At 38.1% G+C, this 17809-nt stretch overlaps 2 protein-coding genes and 1 long non-coding RNA gene across 4 annotated transcripts in view; 2 read left to right on the plus strand and 1 right to left on the minus strand.

Moving 5' to 3' along the window:
- homer2 (homer scaffolding protein 2) overlaps nucleotides 1-10580 on the minus strand; it is a 37783-nt gene extending 27203 nt beyond the window's left edge. The window contains exon 1 of one of the 2 annotated variants that reach the window (XM_011488635.3): nucleotides 10449-10580. In XM_011488635.3, the coding sequence (XP_011486937.1) occupies nucleotides 10449-10450 (2 nt within the window). In that variant the 5' untranslated portion in view covers nucleotides 10451-10580. Of the gene's footprint in view, nucleotides 1-9809; nucleotides 10275-10448 lie in introns of those variants that run through there. The other variant, XM_004066919.3, reaches the window with a different exon arrangement.
- Nucleotides 10581-10631: 51 nt separating this feature from the next.
- On the plus strand, nucleotides 10632-12358 carry fam103a1 (family with sequence similarity 103 member A1). The gene is made up of 3 exons (XM_004066920.2): nucleotides 10632-10741; nucleotides 10882-11058; nucleotides 11673-12358. Exons 2-3 carry the CDS (start codon nucleotides 10889-10891, stop codon nucleotides 11845-11847), a joined length of 345 nt encoding a protein of 114 aa, XP_004066968.1. The 5' UTR covers nucleotides 10632-10741; nucleotides 10882-10888; the 3' UTR covers nucleotides 11848-12358.
- Nucleotides 12359-14134: 1776 nt separating this feature from the next.
- LOC111946744 lies at nucleotides 14135-14604 on the plus strand. Its single transcript, XR_002872487.1, has 3 exons — nucleotides 14135-14175; nucleotides 14305-14399; nucleotides 14557-14604. It is a non-coding gene; the product is annotated as an uncharacterized LOC111946744 (long non-coding RNA).
- The last annotated feature ends 3205 nt before the right edge of the window (nucleotides 14605-17809 follow it).

The following is a 17809-nucleotide window of genomic DNA, read 5'->3' on the forward strand; positions in this document are numbered from 1 at the left end:
GCTTTGTCAAACTCGATCACGAACAAGTTTCCACCCTATAACAGTGATTTACAAGAACTGCACTGAGCAGGTAAATCTATTCAGGGGAAGCTCCCGTTTTGAAAGGCGTGTTTAAAATGCCCTTCTGGAAAGTTCCAAGAAGGAAAATTAACTGAGTTCAGATGAAATATGGCAATTGTCAGCTGATCCCTAAAGACGTTGCTATGCATGATAAGTTTTGGTAAACAAACATTAGATGAAGGACAAAGTAAACTCTGAATAGGTTATCGGCCCATCAGAGTACCATTTAGAGGGAATAAATAACAGCACAAACAACTACACTTTCAGATGCTCACTCTTTAGGAAGCTGCTTCTATAAATAGACACTCTCTTTCATGGAAGTGATGAGTTTATTGTCCTTTCATTCATTCTTTTTGCAAAAGATAAGTTAATGCATGTTTTAAAACAGCAAAAGAAAAGCAGGATTAAAAAAAAAACTGCTATTACAGAGGGCTGTGAACATCATCATACAATTGTACAAATGGGATTAAGATTAAAAATCCATCCCTCAGGGTAGCCAGCACATTACAATTAGTTCCACGAGTAAAATTAAATGTAAGTGTTGTAAATGAATGAATGAAAAGGATTTACACGAGTAATAGGATCATAGTTGTTAGTTTCGTAAAGTGGATACAACTTTAGTTTCTAATTTTTGAGCAAATAGGTATATTTTGGGGCTTTCTATAATGATGTATAAAATATTCCTCTTGGAGTGAATATTGCTTTTATTCTACAGACAAGCCTTTCACATAACAGCCACTGTCTAACAACCTGTGAGACATCAGAAGGATGCATGCTTGCAGGTCGCAGTGGAACTGCAGCATTTGTCTTTGTACACAAGATAATAAAACAATAAAATCTTACAAAAAAGTTTTTTAAGCGCATAGGTGAACAACTTGAATCCAGATGATCTCTCTGGGAAATAACAATCTTCCCAAACGAATGGCTGATGATACTAACAAATAAATTCCATTTGTTTATCTTGACTGAACATAATGCCGTTATTGCGAAATGTTTTGTTTATGTACAGTAGGTTCTGTGGCAAACTGTCCAGAGGGCTTTTAACTCAGGAGTACTTATCGGTTCAAAATGGCAGACAGAGATCCTGGCATACTGCAAAAAAATTCATAAGCTAATAAAGCTTTCACTTCCTCTGGGATTATGGCTCTCACATAAATGAAAGCCTAATAAATTTGCTGTCCTCTTTAAGCCTAATCTCAGTCTTCATCTGCTTTGGGAACAACAAAACCCATTATACAGATCACTGCTGCTGCCTTCTGTGTTCATGCAAAAGCACACAAACACTCTTGCCCCGCTATTCCTATGAGAAAACTCAAATCTAGTCCTAAATTTAACCATTATCAATCAGTTAATTTCTATCATCCTAAACATAACCTGGATTATTAACCCTCCTTCACATAAAAACCAGGTTTTACTCTTGATCAAATCTACTAGTTTTAGCTAGATTGGTGATTTTTAGAAAACATAACCTAACCAGATGATTCTAAGTAATTTTTTTCTCCATTTGGTTCACATAAATATTTTTGGATTATACCAGAAATGGCCCCAACAAGATATTAAATGCACCCATGTGCACACTCACATTGACCTTTGATATGGCAGAGTCCAGAGCCAGCTCGCACTGGCAGAGGAAGCCAAAGGAAAGCCACAGCTGAACACATGGATGCATTTACACAACTGTTTGTGGAATCCAGTTATCTGCTTTACCAAGATACTAAGCATTAGTTTAATTGATTTTCATTAAATATATATATTTTTTAGAGAGGACAGCTCATGGGACTTTATGGACACTGAACTCTTTTTACCACCCACTGTCAGACGCTCCTCATCTGGTGCTTTGAATTATTTACAGGTGTATGTGTTTCTGTGGGGAAGAACCAGGTCTGTGCTCGTCTGCACTGTCTGTGCCTCCACACACCTCCACACCCGCCTCAGGCCCATAACCAGGATGATGCAGCAATCATGCTTTGTACAAAAAAAGAAACACTGAAAAACAAAGACATGGGCTCCGACTCGAAGCTTAGGAAACAAAAGATTCATTCTACAAATAAAATGGGACATTAAAAAGGGAATTATTCTACACGAAAAGGATTAAATGCACACAAAATCCCATCTGTGAAAAGCATCGGGTTGTCAAATATCTTGGAATTAATATTTAGATGGGTACAGATGGTATTTTATTGCTTAAAAAATACTAATCATACTCAAAGGGGCATTTTAAGATAAGAAACCTAACAAAGAGAGAAAGCTTAAGCAGGTCGCCTACAATAAACTTGGGCCTGGGAGGGTTGTTTTAAGAGGAATTGCATTTCTGCAACGTTTTCTCTGTAAAACAGCTTCTTCCAGATTCCTGAGTTGAGGAATTCACTTTAGACTCATTTCCAACACAAACTCCACTCATTCATCAACTGCGGCCATCTCATCTGTCATTCTACGTACTTTTTTGTGTACGGGCAAACAAACGAGCAAGAGGTTCCTGCTGCAAATGTCGGAGCAGGTGAGTGCAGGTAACTCCCCTCCATCTTGCTTATGGGAAATCAACATTTCAGACATCGATTCAAAAACATTTACCAGCACTCCCTGACAAAAGATGTCAAACTAACAAAGTAAAATTAGTCTTAGATAAAAAAAAATCAAATTGGTAACAATAAATAAATAAACTATGAATGACCTATAGGAAAATAGTTTTCCTATAAGTGATGAAAGGAAAACTTCTGAACGCTGTAGGTTAAATAGAACGTCAGTGCTTTTTTTTTGTCATTTACCACTTAGTGGAAACCCAATGTTTGTTATTGTGTCAGTTTCAGTTTTCTTGCCCAACTGACTGTTGTGTTATGATTCACCTGGTTGTGTAGTAACTTTCTAAATGATCTTGACTTACAAACAATACAACACAGGATTCCGACTTCTTGGTTCTTCTGTTATCAGACACAGGTTGTGTTTTTCCACATACCTGACATGTTTCAACGGACGTCTTCGTCAGAGTGGGACGACTGACGAAAACGGAAGACAAAACTTGTCAGGTATGTGAAAAACACAACCTGTGTCTGATAACAGAAGAACCAAGGACTCCGTTAATAACACAGACACTATGAATTTTATTGCACCAACACAGGATTTACCACTTTTTATTAATCGTCAGCGCTTAGAACAACAAATCTATCCATTCATCCATCTTCAGAGCCTCCCGAATCCCTTTCGGGGTCACGGGGTTGTTGGAGCCAACCAAGCTACTGTTGGGTGAAGGTGGGGTACAAGTTGCCAGTCCGTTAAAGGGCCACACACTCACATTCGCGCCCATTCAAAGGTTGATCCCAATCAACACATGAAAAATGCTTTAGGAAGCTGGAGCCTGGAGAGGAAACCTATACTTACCCAGGGAGAACATGCGAACTCTACACCAAGGGTGTCAGACTCCAGGCCTCCAGGCCCCGCCTCCTGCTGGTCATGCAGAAATCCTACCTTATCTGCTGCTGATTACCTGGATCAGGTGTGTTTAGCCAATGAGGAGCTTCAATGGCAGGTTGATTGGAAAACATGTAGGACAGCAGTGTTAGGGTTCTGGATTCTGACACCCCTGCTCTACACAGAAAGGACCCCATGGTCTTTTCACTGTGAGGCAAGCACACTAACCCCTAAGCCACAATGCAAGAAATATAAAATCTTGCTTTTAATGTTATTTGACAAATCAAACTTTATGTGCTAGTTTTGGCTTCCAATGTTTTTGGTCACCATACCAAATAATAAATCTTAAATGGATTAACACTAAAAGTTTGCCCAAAGGACAAATAATCGTTTGCATTCATGTTGCTTAGCACGTTTAAGCACGTGGTAACAGAAATAAAAGCTAGAATGATTTGTTTTACAACATAAGCAAGTTGTGTTGTTCTTTAGATTGGCTTCAAGGTTGCTATGGATCCTAATAAACCTCAGTTTATTTTATTTTAAACACATGCTTGGTCTAAAGTGAAATCAGTGGAACTCTAAAATGAGAAAAATCACAACAAGCCTGTTTGACAGACGGCCCTGTTAACAACGACCCATATAAAAAAAAAAAACATACTTTACATTCTTACAAAAAGCCATGTGTCATTTTTGACTTAACAAGTTAGACGACACAGTAAGGAGCTGTATCTAACACTACAGATTCTACAAAGTTTATCCTGAAAATGCATGTAAAAGATATTGTTAATGGCCCAAAGCGTCCCATTCACACACTGATGGCGACTTTGCTGCCGAACACTGGCGCCAACCTTTCAGAGGCAAGGTGGGGTTCAGTGTGTTGTCCTAGGGCGGGCAAGGGAATCGAACCTGTAATATTTTGATTAGAGGTCGACCTCCCTACCACTGCACCATAGCTGATATGTTTGTACTAGATCAGCTTTGTCTAGTTTTGCATTTTTCATAGATGATTGCTACAAAGGTATCGGGTGATTTTAGCAACATGTTTGGAAAGCTAAACTGGCTAAGAATGAATAAATGAGTTTTTGTTAAAGTGCAGCTGGCTGCAAAATCACACCAATCAATAATAAAACAAAAGTTTGTCCTATTACAGATTTAAAATTTCCTGTGTTTAACTTCTAAGCATCTTAAGAAATGTTCTTTTCTCTTAGAATTTCCAAAACTTTATCCATATACTCACATTTTTTGTCTCAGATTTAATCAAATGTACAAACTATGCTGAACGATGAGTACAGACAATGTCAACAAAGTGCTGGCATCCCACCCTTACTACTGGATCTGTAAAGCCTAAAAAACTAAAATTATCACTCTTATAATAGAAAAGTAAAGTTTTTATTTACACAGAAAAAAAAGTTTTTAAAGAAATGATCTAAACAGCCTAAAAGTTGCTTATGTCAGATGATGGGAACTGAGAGGCTGTTTCTTTATGCGTCTTAAAAATACATTTTGTTCATCTAGATCAGGAATGTGGTCAGGAAAGAAAAGCTTTTTCAGGTTTATTTCTACACCGCCACATCAGCTTTTATGTTTATAAAACAACCTGAAAAAAAAAGGGTCCTGTCAAAGGAGGCCAGATTCTCCCCTGGATGCTGCACGCAATAACCCAGACTTCCCAATTCCCGCTGAATGAAGCAGAAACGAGTGATGACAGTGCAGCTTCCCCCTCTGACACAAGAAGCTAATGCCAGCTTCATCATGACTCCATGTCAAAGGCTTTGATATCAGTGTTTAGAAACTCAGGCTTCAGATTCCACACACACAGCCCTCAGGAAGAGTTGAGTGTTTCTCAAGAGTTAGTTTAGCAGTTACATTCTATTCTATTTATTAAATTACCGTTATCTTTCATTTTAAGAAAATCTCTATGTTTAAATTGATAATCTGATGGAATTCAACTGCCTCTTCTTACCAGCACCTTCTTACCTCTCCAGTCTGCTTTTAAGATTTTCCCCCTCAAAGTTCTTACGTTCCACCGACCAGTTTGGGTTAATGGTTCCCAGAACCAAACGTAACTTTTTTTAAAAACATTTTTTAGTTTAGTTTAGTTTCAAGGGGTCTGTGCGTTTGCTGTGTTGGCTACTAAACTATGGGATCAGTTGCCAACGGCAATTAGAGAAGTCACGCTCTTGGAGAGTTTTAAGGAATTGTTCCTCCATTTTAGCGCCAGCCAAGCCCTGGTTTTAATCTCTTTTAAATTGGTTTTATGTTTTTCTGCTTTTTCATTTTGTTTTTACAATTTTTTAATTTTGCTTTTATGCTTTTTATTTTTTCTATATATATCTATCTATCTATATATATAGGATGTTAAATTTGGTTTTATGCTTTTAATTATTTCGTTTTGCTATCCATGTGTACAGCACTTTGGGTCCTTTGGCTGGTGGTGGAGTGGAAATGCAGTTTGGAAAAACTAAACAGCACTGGACAGCCGCACACCCGCCTAACTGTACTTATAAAGCTACATTTGCAAGGATAAAAGGAATTTTCAGGAGAAGAATAAATATTCAAGCTCCCCTTCATTATTAGCAATAAAGTTTTTAATTTCTAAAGGGAGCAACCTCAGTGCATGAAGCAGCCACCACAGCAATAAACAGCTAGAAAGGTTTTCTTGGATCTGAATGACTTTTTCCTCCCTTCTCTAATCAGCTCTGTGTCTTATCTTGTGCTTTAAGTGTCACATAAACTGTAAAAAAAACAAAAAAACAAACAAACTATAATTTGTCATCTATGATAACAAGTGCAGATTTTTTAAACAAAATCAATATATATATATTTTAAAACAATTTGTTTCGGTACATATTCCAAGGACTCGACCACACATTGAAAGATTATTTCAGACAATTGCTGGTCAGAAAAAAAAGAATCAGAAATGTTTGTTGACAGCAATGTCATAAACCTTTAAGAAGAAAAAAAACAAACTATTCAGAATGTTTTCTATATTAAACTCTTATAGCTGCAATGCTTTTACTAAAGTTTTTTTGTGTGCTTAAAAATAAAACGGTTATATGGTTTTAAATTAGTGAAAAAAGCAGCTGAGGCCTTAGATCATCCCTCAGCGACGGCGCCCCCTCCAAGGAAAAGATGACCAGTTTAGCTTAGTCTGTTTAGTTTAGTCATTACTAGTTGAAGTATATGACTTCATGTTATGTGAGGGTTGATGGCCGAGGAAGTCTGCATTATCAGAAATTATCGTCGACGTGGAAGCCTGAACCATCCGACACGAAATACGTTAATGCTGATAATGTATACTTCAAAGGCCATTAACCCGCTTATGTCATGGTCACATACAAAAGAAGTACATATTCAACCAGTTTTTAGTACTTTATACTTGTTATTTTTTCGGTTCGGATCGCTTTTTCCACAAAAAGCGGATTTTTGTTGCGTGGTGCGGCAGAGCGCGTTGTCATGTCACCGTTCCCATAACCCTGGAGCAGCATTCATGAGATTTGCCCCGCTTTGAGATTTTGCACCAAACCTTTTCCAACTGTAGGTGGCGGACATGCACTAGTAAACAGTAGAAAAAGAAAAAGTAGAAGAAGCCCCTCCTTACTTGTCGAGTGTGAACACCATGAACTGAAGGCGCGTTCAAGAACCATCATTTAGAACGTTCTTGAATGCATGTTAAAGAACATTTATGTGTGTAGCTTTACAGTTCAAGTAGCTCCAACAACTGGATGAACACAACTTTCAACAAAAGAAAAAAAAAGAATGACAAAAATGTGTATATTGTAACTGTATTTAATTCTATTTTATTCAATCGAAAAAAAATGGTTTCTATTAAAAAAAGGAAGGTTGATTCACTTTGATTTACTATGTTTCAGTTTGTAAGTTTTATTTCCAGTCAAGTTTTTACTTCATACCAGTGCAGATGATCTCAAGAATCCAAGCAGCATCACTGTATACTATAAGAGTTTTCCGCAGAATTTACCTCAAGTGGTGGCAGGATGACCAAAGAACGGTCTGTGCTTTAAAATACTCAAAGAAACATAAATGACCAAGCTCTGCTTTTTGTTTTGCTCTTAATTCATGCAACAGGCAATTCTCCCAACACACACGGCTTCCAGTGTCCTGTAGGACACTGGAGCTGAGCCAGTTTAACAACATCTATCTCAGCAGGCTGTGTTCACCACGCTGAGGTTGGATGAAGACTCCAACATACAATGAGATCCAAGAGAAAGGCACTGAGGAAGCCTCCACAGAAACTCAGCATGACAGCAGATGGCTTCCTAGGCTTCAGCCATATGGTGAGGAGATGTCCAATCTACTGTCAGCCTGTCCCCTTTCATTTGCACAACTCTTTAAGAGTAATGCTCCTTGCTGCTAAACCTAAACAACCGTCTCATCTAATCCATCAGAGAGAGGCCAAACATGCTCTGATTAGCCTAAAAGTCGGAAGGACCCGCTACCATTTCACAGTGCCTAATCAATGAGTGTTAAGCCCTGCATGTCATTCTCTGGCCAGCCAGGAGATTATTATCTATCCCTGCGTTGGGGCTGCTACCAGCTTGGCTTACTTTAAATAGCTATACGCTGATAGTCATGCAGGCCGGGTGGCCGATTATTCCATAAGAGACTTCAGGCGAGCCGAGCTTTCTATATGCAAAACTCCAGAAATGGAGCTTTAAGCTGCAAAAGGGGTATTACGTTTTTTGGTTCCCTATTTTTACAACTGTAACAATGAAATATATCCATATTTTATCATTTTCAAAGCCACCAAAGAAACTAGCGCAAACCATAATAGCATAGATTTGAAGTTTTAACTGATATGAACATGTTTAGAGGGTGAATGTGGAAGTAGACTTACACTTGTGTTTGAGAATGTCTAAATTGACATTAATTAATAAATTCTGATTAAAAACTTATAACTATGAAAAAAATGTATTTAAAAATTTCTTGTTCTGCACTAAGAAAAACGAAGGACAACATTTTTATTCTCATTTCAAAATGCTGATGAGGAGCAATAAAGGGCAAGTCAGGTTACATAAAGTGAAGCGACGATGACGTGTATTATTTTGTTTAAGAAATTTACCATTTTATTATTCTGCTCTTAAAAAGCTAGCATTCTACCTACCATCAAGTTGACATTAAATTTGAGGTTTGTAAGTTTTTAGATGCCATCCTCATCTGTGCTTTGGCCGATTGCTGACAAAACATTTAAAATCTTACTTAGTATTTTGAAAACTACTGAAGTAACATTAGTCTAGATTTCTTCATTAAGAATTTAATGTAAAAAAATATTGAAGTTTTCCTAACTAGAATTAAATTAGTCAAAACTGATCACGTTGTTGTGATTTAAATTAAACTAACCTTATTGGGATAAAAATAATAATCATAACAGTGACAAATTGTAATCAATTATTTTGTTTTCTTTCTAAAAAACAAAAAAGGTCAACAAGATGAAATAATTAGACCCCCCCCCCCCACCTCTAAAAATGTATTTAGTGAGTAATGTGATACTAGTTGGCTAGTTGGGAAAAAACCAAAAACTTGCTTCAGTGTGTCTACTAGTAGGTAGGTGTGACCTCCTGTCACAGTCTGAGAGTGATGATGGGCCACTGGGCCAGTTTTATGACTCAAGACCTGCTCCTCTAAAACCAGTTAGGCGACCACCAAACTCCTGGCAGAGAGTCAGGAATGTTAAACTGGTTTAAATCACATTAGTTTGTATGTGATCACAGAAAACAAGAAGCCGTGTGGGACTTTTCTTATTTACTAGGTTCATAAGCACATTGAGCCAAAATATAGTTAAAACTCAAACTTAACCTAATAAGGCACATCATTTATCAGAGATTGTGTAACTGCAATGAAATGTCTACTTCAGATGAGCCTAAACCACTAAAGAAAACTCAATAATTTATTTATATGGAGTCAGAGTGAAATTGCCAAACCAAATAATTAAAAAATGGAGTTAAAAAAAATGATCACAACACTACATTCAAACCCACAAAAAAACATGTTCAAGTGCCTTTTATGTGCTGACACCTCCACATCATATCTGACAAAGAGCGTGATCACACAAAGATAAGAAAGGGGGACAAATCAGGTAATCTCTCTGTTTTAGACAACAATATATATCCAGCCAGCAAAACATCTTCACACATGAAACCAGATTCTCACAGACAGATGACAGAACTGCAGGACTCCTTACGCACGATTGAAAGCAGCACACATTTACAAAAAAAGCTAAATATATATAGATTTATTATAGATATATTCCAGAATAAACAAAACATTTCAGTCAGCGCTAGTGAGAGGCGCTCCAGGGGGAAGGAAGCGCTCTTTGCGTTACTCACCCCATTGCCTCGGATTTCAGAGACAACTCCTTTAAAAAAACACTAAAAAAAACCGTTGGCTTCTTTAAAAATGTTATGAAGGGAAAAAACAATAATCAAAGTCCACAGACAACTAGTGGTCCAGAGAGTTCATCTCCTGGGCGCCCGCTTCGAAAGAAGACCTCTGAGGTGCTGAGAGACAAGTGAAATATGAGAGCACTTCTTCGCAAACTCGATTCACCGGGTTGTCAAGCTGGCGCTCACATAACCACCTCCAGTTTGAATCTATTTTCCTCCCTCCCCTTCTCTACTTTCGTTTTTTTATCCTCTCTCCTCGAGAGTGAGAAATCCCTCTCACGATGGCGTCTGTCGGTAATAATGAGTAAGTTAATGTTTGGATTCCCCTGCTCGCGCGGAGTTTCTTCCCTCCCCACTGAAGCAGCAGCGACGCAGCGGAGCGGCTTCCACCTGCTTCTCCCGGCGGAGCCACCCACTCTTTTTTAAACCTGTGGTATCTGCGGCGTGCACTGCGGTTTTCGCTCGGCCACTTAACGCACTCTGAACACCGAAAGCACGATATGTTTCAACTTAAAATAAACCATCACGAAATGCAGTTTTTTTCACCCCCAAGTATCAAATAATAGTCTTAGCTGCACTTACATGTTTTGACTCAGCGTTGAACTCCGGCTGACATAAATATTATTGGTCTAACTTTTCCAAATGCCAACAATTCCCAGCGGTTTGCTGACATTTAAACATGTTTTATTTCTGAGGAAACGTGACTAATTAAAAGCAGGTGCGTGGAATGCCGGAACCATTGATATTATTTGTCTTGTGTTCCAGGGGTGGCATTTATGTAACGGACCAATCTGGGACCGTATAGTTTAGCTGAACAGCTCTGCTACATCCAACACCACTTACGAGGATTAAAGGAGTCTTTTCGGAGTTTTAAGGTTATTGCTGTTGTCTTTTGTTTTTGTTGTTTTATAGAATATGCGTTCTGGCCAGTAAACTTTAAAAAATAACAGGGAAGCTTAGCCTAAACCGATAAACGCTGTTAGCATTTACCGCGTTCCACCATTTTTTCTTACAGAATCAGAATGTCCGAGGCCACGGAAACCCTCAAAGGCTATGAAGAGCTGTTTGTTAATAGGTTTACCTCCGAGGACCAAGAATACCAGGAGTATCTCAACCGACCCGCCGACCCCCCACCTATTGTGGAAGACTGGAGGGGCCGGGCAGGAGGAAACCAGAGGGGCCGGGATAACAGGTAACCTCAGGTTACATACAAACTGACTAAAATAATGAACGAAATTGCCATTATATCAAATACAAACTTGGTTATTGTTCAAATCTCAGCGTTTCCGTTGCATACAGTAGAGTCTAATGATTTGATGGTCTTCTTGTTTACTTGTACAAGTTAGCTCTCATAAAAACGGACTCTGATCATTGTCATGTTCTCAATATGGGCACCTGTTTTCTGTTAAAATGTCTGTCTATAAAATGTGAAACGTTTTTACATCTTTCTGTTACAATTTTATTTAGCTCAAACGGGGCCAGATTAGTTGGTCTCCAGTCTTAAGTTTTTTTCTTACTCGCCTGTAGATCCCTGTTGACAGAAAAAGAAAAAGGGGAATAAAAAGTAAACTGACGTCTTTCCATTTGGTTATATGGGTTATAAAAAGTGCCGAAAGACCATCAGACATAATGAAAGCTTTGCTTTACACCACTTTTGAAAAATCATCTGTTCGTTTATTTAGAAAAAATGAAACGGGTGCATGTTTATTGAGGTAAAATTGAAATGGCAGCAAAAATTATTAATTATTGCAATCTTGCATGTTGTCCAGTTTTCCAGGTTTATGTTTGACTTCCTTGTCGTTTAAGGTACAATGAGCGTCGTGGGCATGGAGACCGTGGGTGGAGGGGACACCAGGGCTGGAACAGGGACAATCGCAGGCAACATCACTGGCAAGACAGAGACAGAGGCTGGGGGCATGGAAGTCAGTACAACCAAGGATCCAACTCCTATCAGGAGAGGCAGCATTATGATCGCTACTGAGTTTTGCTTCTGTCATCTGCAGGTTATGACAGCATTTATACAGCAGTAGTTAATATCCTAAATTCCTCTATTATGGCAAAATGCAACCTTTTATGTTTTCTTTGAATTTTTATTGTCTTCAAGTACTGTACATCTTATCTGACACTGGATTTCAACACATTTTTTTCTTACTGCTCATTCCCATAGTCAAATGGTGTTTTTCTTTTTTGTGTTGAAAAAACAATATAAGGGACTTTTTTTTAGATCTATTTCAATGCACTGAGGGGAAATTAAATCTGGCAATTGTTGAATATGTGCAGACTGCTTTCATGTTTTCCATTGAAGTGTGTTACAGAGGTATTGTCATGTTCAGATATTTTTTTTCTCTGTAAATGTTCTAATTGAACACATAGCTGTTGTATGTTGCAGTGAAATTGATCTGAGCAGATGCATTTGTAAAAGTTTTTCTTTTTTTTGCAGCAGCCATAGTGCAGAAATTTGGACATGTATCAATAAACATGTATTTTCTTAATCGGCAGTGTCTTTATTTTAATAGAAATTGCAATTGAATAAAATTCAGTTTTAATTATATGGCCCAATATACAAGTTGTCTCAATGGGCTTCATACCTGTAATTGAATAATAAAATAAAATCAAAAAGAACATGAAGTCATAGAATTCAGTAGGTGATGGCTAAACTAAACTGGGCATCCCTGCCCTCACACGCTCCTTTTCGGTAAGAAAAAACGGATTCCAAGGAAAAAAAAAAGAAGAAACCTCAAGGGTGTCCACATGGAGGGATCCTCCCCCAGGACGAAAAGATGGACAGATAGAAACATGTATCATGCCTACAGCAATAACTTTGTTTCACTATAAGAACATCAATATAAAATCTGGTAACTAGAGCAGTCCCCATCGTATCAAGGACAAAGTATTTTTCAAAGTAAAATATTTAAATTGAATGTTTGCAGGCTACCTGATCCAATTCATATTCCTGTCTTTCAGGGGGAAATGTACATTTTTTTGTGGAAAGTTGGGAAAAGCAAATCAGTCTTTTTTAAATTGTTACTTCAATGAGGTCAAACTTTTTTTTTTCAGACATCAGTGAAATCCCTGCTTATGGTATTTTATCTGTTTTTTTTAATTTTATGCAATTTAATTTAAAATTTTAAATATAGACAAAATACATTTTTCTTTTATTATAGCAGGAATCTGTTTGGAATTTGTGTGTAACATAATTATTGAAACCTGAATAAAAACGAGAATCTTTTAATCCTAAAGACTAACTAAAAAACGGAAAATAAAAGGTCTGTGCAGTGGCGCCACCAGGGGGTGGCCAGGGGTGGCCATGGCCACCCCTCTCCGACACCTGGCCACCCCAGTAGACCTTTTTCGCAAAAACCGGAAGTACGTCATCAACGTGTAAACCTAGTTCCGGTTTGTGCTTCGCTGGCGGAGGAATGGCAGAGCCTAGAGTGTTTTCGAAGAGCCTGAGTTGTGTTCCGAAGTTCACCAGCACCGATGTGATGAAGAGTGTGAAGATGCAATCGTCCACTAAAGGAAACAAATTGGACATGGGATATAAATTCGTCCACGAAGAGTTTATCCACCATTACCAAGGTAAGCTTCAGCTAGCTTTAGCCATAGCCGCATCACCGGTAACTCTGTGTGTTTACGTCAACTGTAAATCCTGGTGTTATTAATTTGTAATATAAGGCATCGCAGTGAATATGTTGTGTGTATGTTTAAGTGAAAAGGCATGAGATTAACATAACACCCAAAAATTTGGTGAAGCTGTAAATAAGAAATGTTAAGTTGCCCGTATGCGTGTTCATTTTGCTGCGGTTGCGGCACTTTCTTCACTTACTAGTATTATTTTTCTGAAAGTATGGTGAGCAGAAGTCCTCTTTTCCTGGACATGTCCTCTCTTTTGATACTTATATAATAAAATAACATTGAACATAGATGAAATGTAATTATATTTGCTTCATGTATGCAGCTCTGAACACCAATTACTCTCGATGAAATATCTCACAAACTCACTTCACTCCTCTTTTTTACAAACTCAAATCTGGTCACCCTATTGACAGTTATAGTTTCATGTCATTCTGAACATTGATGTAGCAACATAAGTATGTCCTAATTTTAACCTATATAATTTATTGTGTCTAGATATCACTGGACGCAGAAAGTGCCAACCTGAAAGCTTTCGTCTGCAGTTGTGTGGCTGCTAAAGGATTTTGCAATCACATAGTTGCCATCCTGTTCCAGACCGCACATTATTCACAGCTGGGTCTGCAGGCTGCTCCCCCCCCCTGGCCTGCACGAGTGGCTTGCAAAGATGGCACAGGTGGGTTTGTGATCATATTGTCATTATTTTTTAAGAACGTATGTGTATCCATAACAACTCTAAATTATTATAAAAACACCCCAAGTAGTTACTACAGACTTTAATTGCTTTCTGCCTTTTACTTATAAGGGAATCCATCCTGAACCGGTTAGTGAGCTGATGGTGCAAAAACCCAAAACAGTTGGCAGGGACGGTCAGAGGTCCACACTGTAAAAGGCATACAGGTGATTAACTTTTTGTTGCTTTGTGAGCAAGTTAAGTTTTTTTTTTTTTTAATCTTATGACTAACCAAATTATGGTTACAGCAGATATAATGAATTAAATTGAAATGTAGTTATGCACTTATGTCTAACTTTTGTGTGTTGTGTTTCTCTTGTGTAGGACCACAGCCAGATCCATATGATGGCATCTGGAAGCAGATTATGCCAGATGCAGCCCCAACCTCTCATGGCTGGGTTGGATGGGTTTCTGAGATGGAATGAAAGAGAACTTGGATATATATTGTGGCAAATGCATGAATGCATACCTTAAATTACACTTATCTTGTCTTTAACAATCAGTTCAGCCTTCTGTCTTACTGTTGATCTGTAATGTTATTTTTTATTGTAAATGTTTGATGTTATTTGCATACCAAAAAATTAAACGAGGCACAATTTTGACCAAAATTGTTTTATTTGTTCATCTAATTTTTTTGCGTAGTCAGTCACATTTCAACAGAAAAATATTACGAATATAACAATTATATTTAATTAGATTTTAAGAATATGTGGAAACACTAAATTTTTCCATACTATTTGCACATTATACATTATTTACATACCAAACATTAATTCACTCTTCAAAACAAAAAAGTCCATGATAATTTGCCAAAACACGGCGGTTAAGCCAGATCTGATTCACACTGCCCATCAGTGTGAGCGGCACAGAGAGTTCCTGATGTGAAAGGACTTTATCCTACTGATCACTCTTTCCACCATAATTCTGAGGCGGGTGATGGCTGCGGTTTGTTCTGTTTCCTCCTTGCTGAATTGAGCTGAAAGCTTAAAAGGTGGAATGATGATCTTAGATCCAATGTCAGTTAGGAGGTCTTGAACGAGGAACTTTTGTCCGCCATGACATCGTCTTCTGGCTCCAGCAAAGGAACTTGGCTTCTAAGTCATGGATGTAATCCAAAGCCTCATCCAGAGCACCTGTGAAGATAAAGAAATTAAAAATCAGTCTTAATATATTAATGCTACCTTTCAACACAACACAGTAATCATGTTTTGAAAAGTATGTTAAGTATTTAATTACAAATACATTTCATTTATTTTTGTTAAGGAAATTACAAAATGACAAAATGCTCAAAAGTGATTAAATACATGTAATTAAAATAGGTGAGAGCATGAACATCTTTTATTATAAATATTAATTTGTTCAGGTAGAAATGCATGTATCCAATAACGGTACACATAGTTGACTAACGTTAACCAAACACATTATGAACAACCTTACCTGCAGGTGGGTGTGTCACGTAGTCGTGATCCATCTTTACTGTCTTAGCTTAGCCACCATGTCGCTAGTATCTTCACAGCTTAGCTGCATAGCCTGACGTTTGAGGTTCTGTCATATTCTGACTCCCTTCTCAAAGGATCAGTAAAGTTGTTCCAAGGGAAAATACTCGGGGCAACACCACTCTTCAGGCGACGAACGACGCAGCCGCACCACAATACCGGAGCGAAGTTAGTAAGTGCCGGCAGCAGAGGGTGCTACCTGTGTTTACATTAAAACTATGCCCTTCATCTCTTCGGATCGCCTATATCCATTTGGGTTTCAGGTTTGGATCCACAGGAAAATAATGAAATGAAAGGTAAGGCTGTTTTTGGTTGGAAGACGAACAGCCTGGAACGCAACAGAGACTGCAACTCTTCGACTCTGCCATTCTTCATATCTGCTGCTACGCTAACAGGAAGTTGTTTTACACGTCATTGACGTATTTCCGGTCGAAAAATGCGGAAGTGTGAAAAAGGTCTGTGGCCACCCCAGTAGCCACTATAAGCTGTGGTAGCATCAGTTGTGCGTTTCATCCCAAATGCACAGCCAGCAAGCGGCAAGTCGCTCTGATCACCTAAACCGGCCCTCACCCCCTCCCCTCCCTGCTGCCTTTGAGTGCGCAGACATCTACAGAGGAGCCGCTGGACGCAGAATGAATAAGACGCGTGGTTCACTTCCGCGTTCGAACCCGCGCGTGTATGCGCTCCACACCCTCACACGCGCTCTCTATGGCCCTCCCCCCCTCTCTTCCGAGTAAGCCCTGGCTGCAGCCTGCAGCCAGGGGTAGTTGTCTCTTCCTGCATCGCGCGAGCACCGGTTTCAGCACGCAAACACACGCATGCGCGCGAGAACGCACGCACGCACACACAATCACACATCCCAAAATGCTACGTTTCTTTTCCTGTTAAATATTTTCCTTGGGTCTTTAACAATCTGTTTACTGTACTTTAGATCTGTATAGATAGATAGATAGATAGATAGATAGATAGATAGATAGATAGATAGATAGATAGATAGATAGATAGATAGATAGATAGATAGATAGATAGATAGATAGATAGATAGATAGATAGATAGATAGATAGATAGATAGATAGATAGATAGATAGATAGATAGATAGATAGATGACTTTATTAATCCCACAATGGGGAAATTTCATTTATCTGTGGCAGCAACACGACATTCAGAAATAATCTGTATAATATAACATCAATAAAGGACATCACAAATGACATTTATATTAAATAATTAAAAATATCACTAAAATGATTATGAAAAATTATCAAAAATTAGATTCTTATTAATTAAAGAAATAAATATTAAATATTAAATAAATACAGCTGCAAAGGTGTAAAAAACATGCGGTCTGCAAAACATGTAAACCCGGTGTGCAAATACTTGGTGCAAATACGCCACATCATCAGCGGCGGTGGATGTGTCATTACTTTTTATTAATAAGTAAAAAAAGGATGTCCCTGTCACAAGCCACTCATTTTCATGGCACTATTTAAGCACTGGTTGTTGTGTTACCGCAGCATTTTGATGTGTTTTTGTTTCGACAGTTACCTATAGTCATTAGTTGATGCTTGTGTCTGTCCATTTTCAGAGAATGAAGAGAAATTCAACATATATTCTTATTTTAAGAATAAAAGTGCAGCAGAAGGAGTGAAAGAGATGGTAGGGGAGCAACAGAGGAGTAGTGAGGAGGAGGAGGAAGATGAGACAGAGCAGCATGAATGACAGAAGAGAATAAGGAAGACAAAGATGAGACTCTCAGCATCAGTCAGCATCATTGGTCAGAGAAGCAAGGCAGAACTCAGCATAAGCAGGGGCTCCACCTGTTCCTGGACCAACTGGTGAAGTTAGAATTATGTTACCCTAATAATAAAAACGTTTCATGATTATTAGTCTGAATAGAAATGTCAACAGATATAATTAATAATTAGAAGGATATTTTTATTATTATTTCAGAACAACAGATTTCATTTTTTGTTTATTATAGATATCTCTCAGTCAAGAGCCGAACACCCCAAGCAGACACACCAAAGCATTAAATATAAACAAAAAAATATAAATATAAATCAGTAGTAGTATCTACTA

Source organism: Oryzias latipes, chromosome 3, assembly GCF_002234675.1.
Source record: "Oryzias latipes chromosome 3, ASM223467v1".
NCBI classification, from domain to species: domain Eukaryota; kingdom Metazoa; phylum Chordata; class Actinopteri; order Beloniformes; family Adrianichthyidae; genus Oryzias; species Oryzias latipes.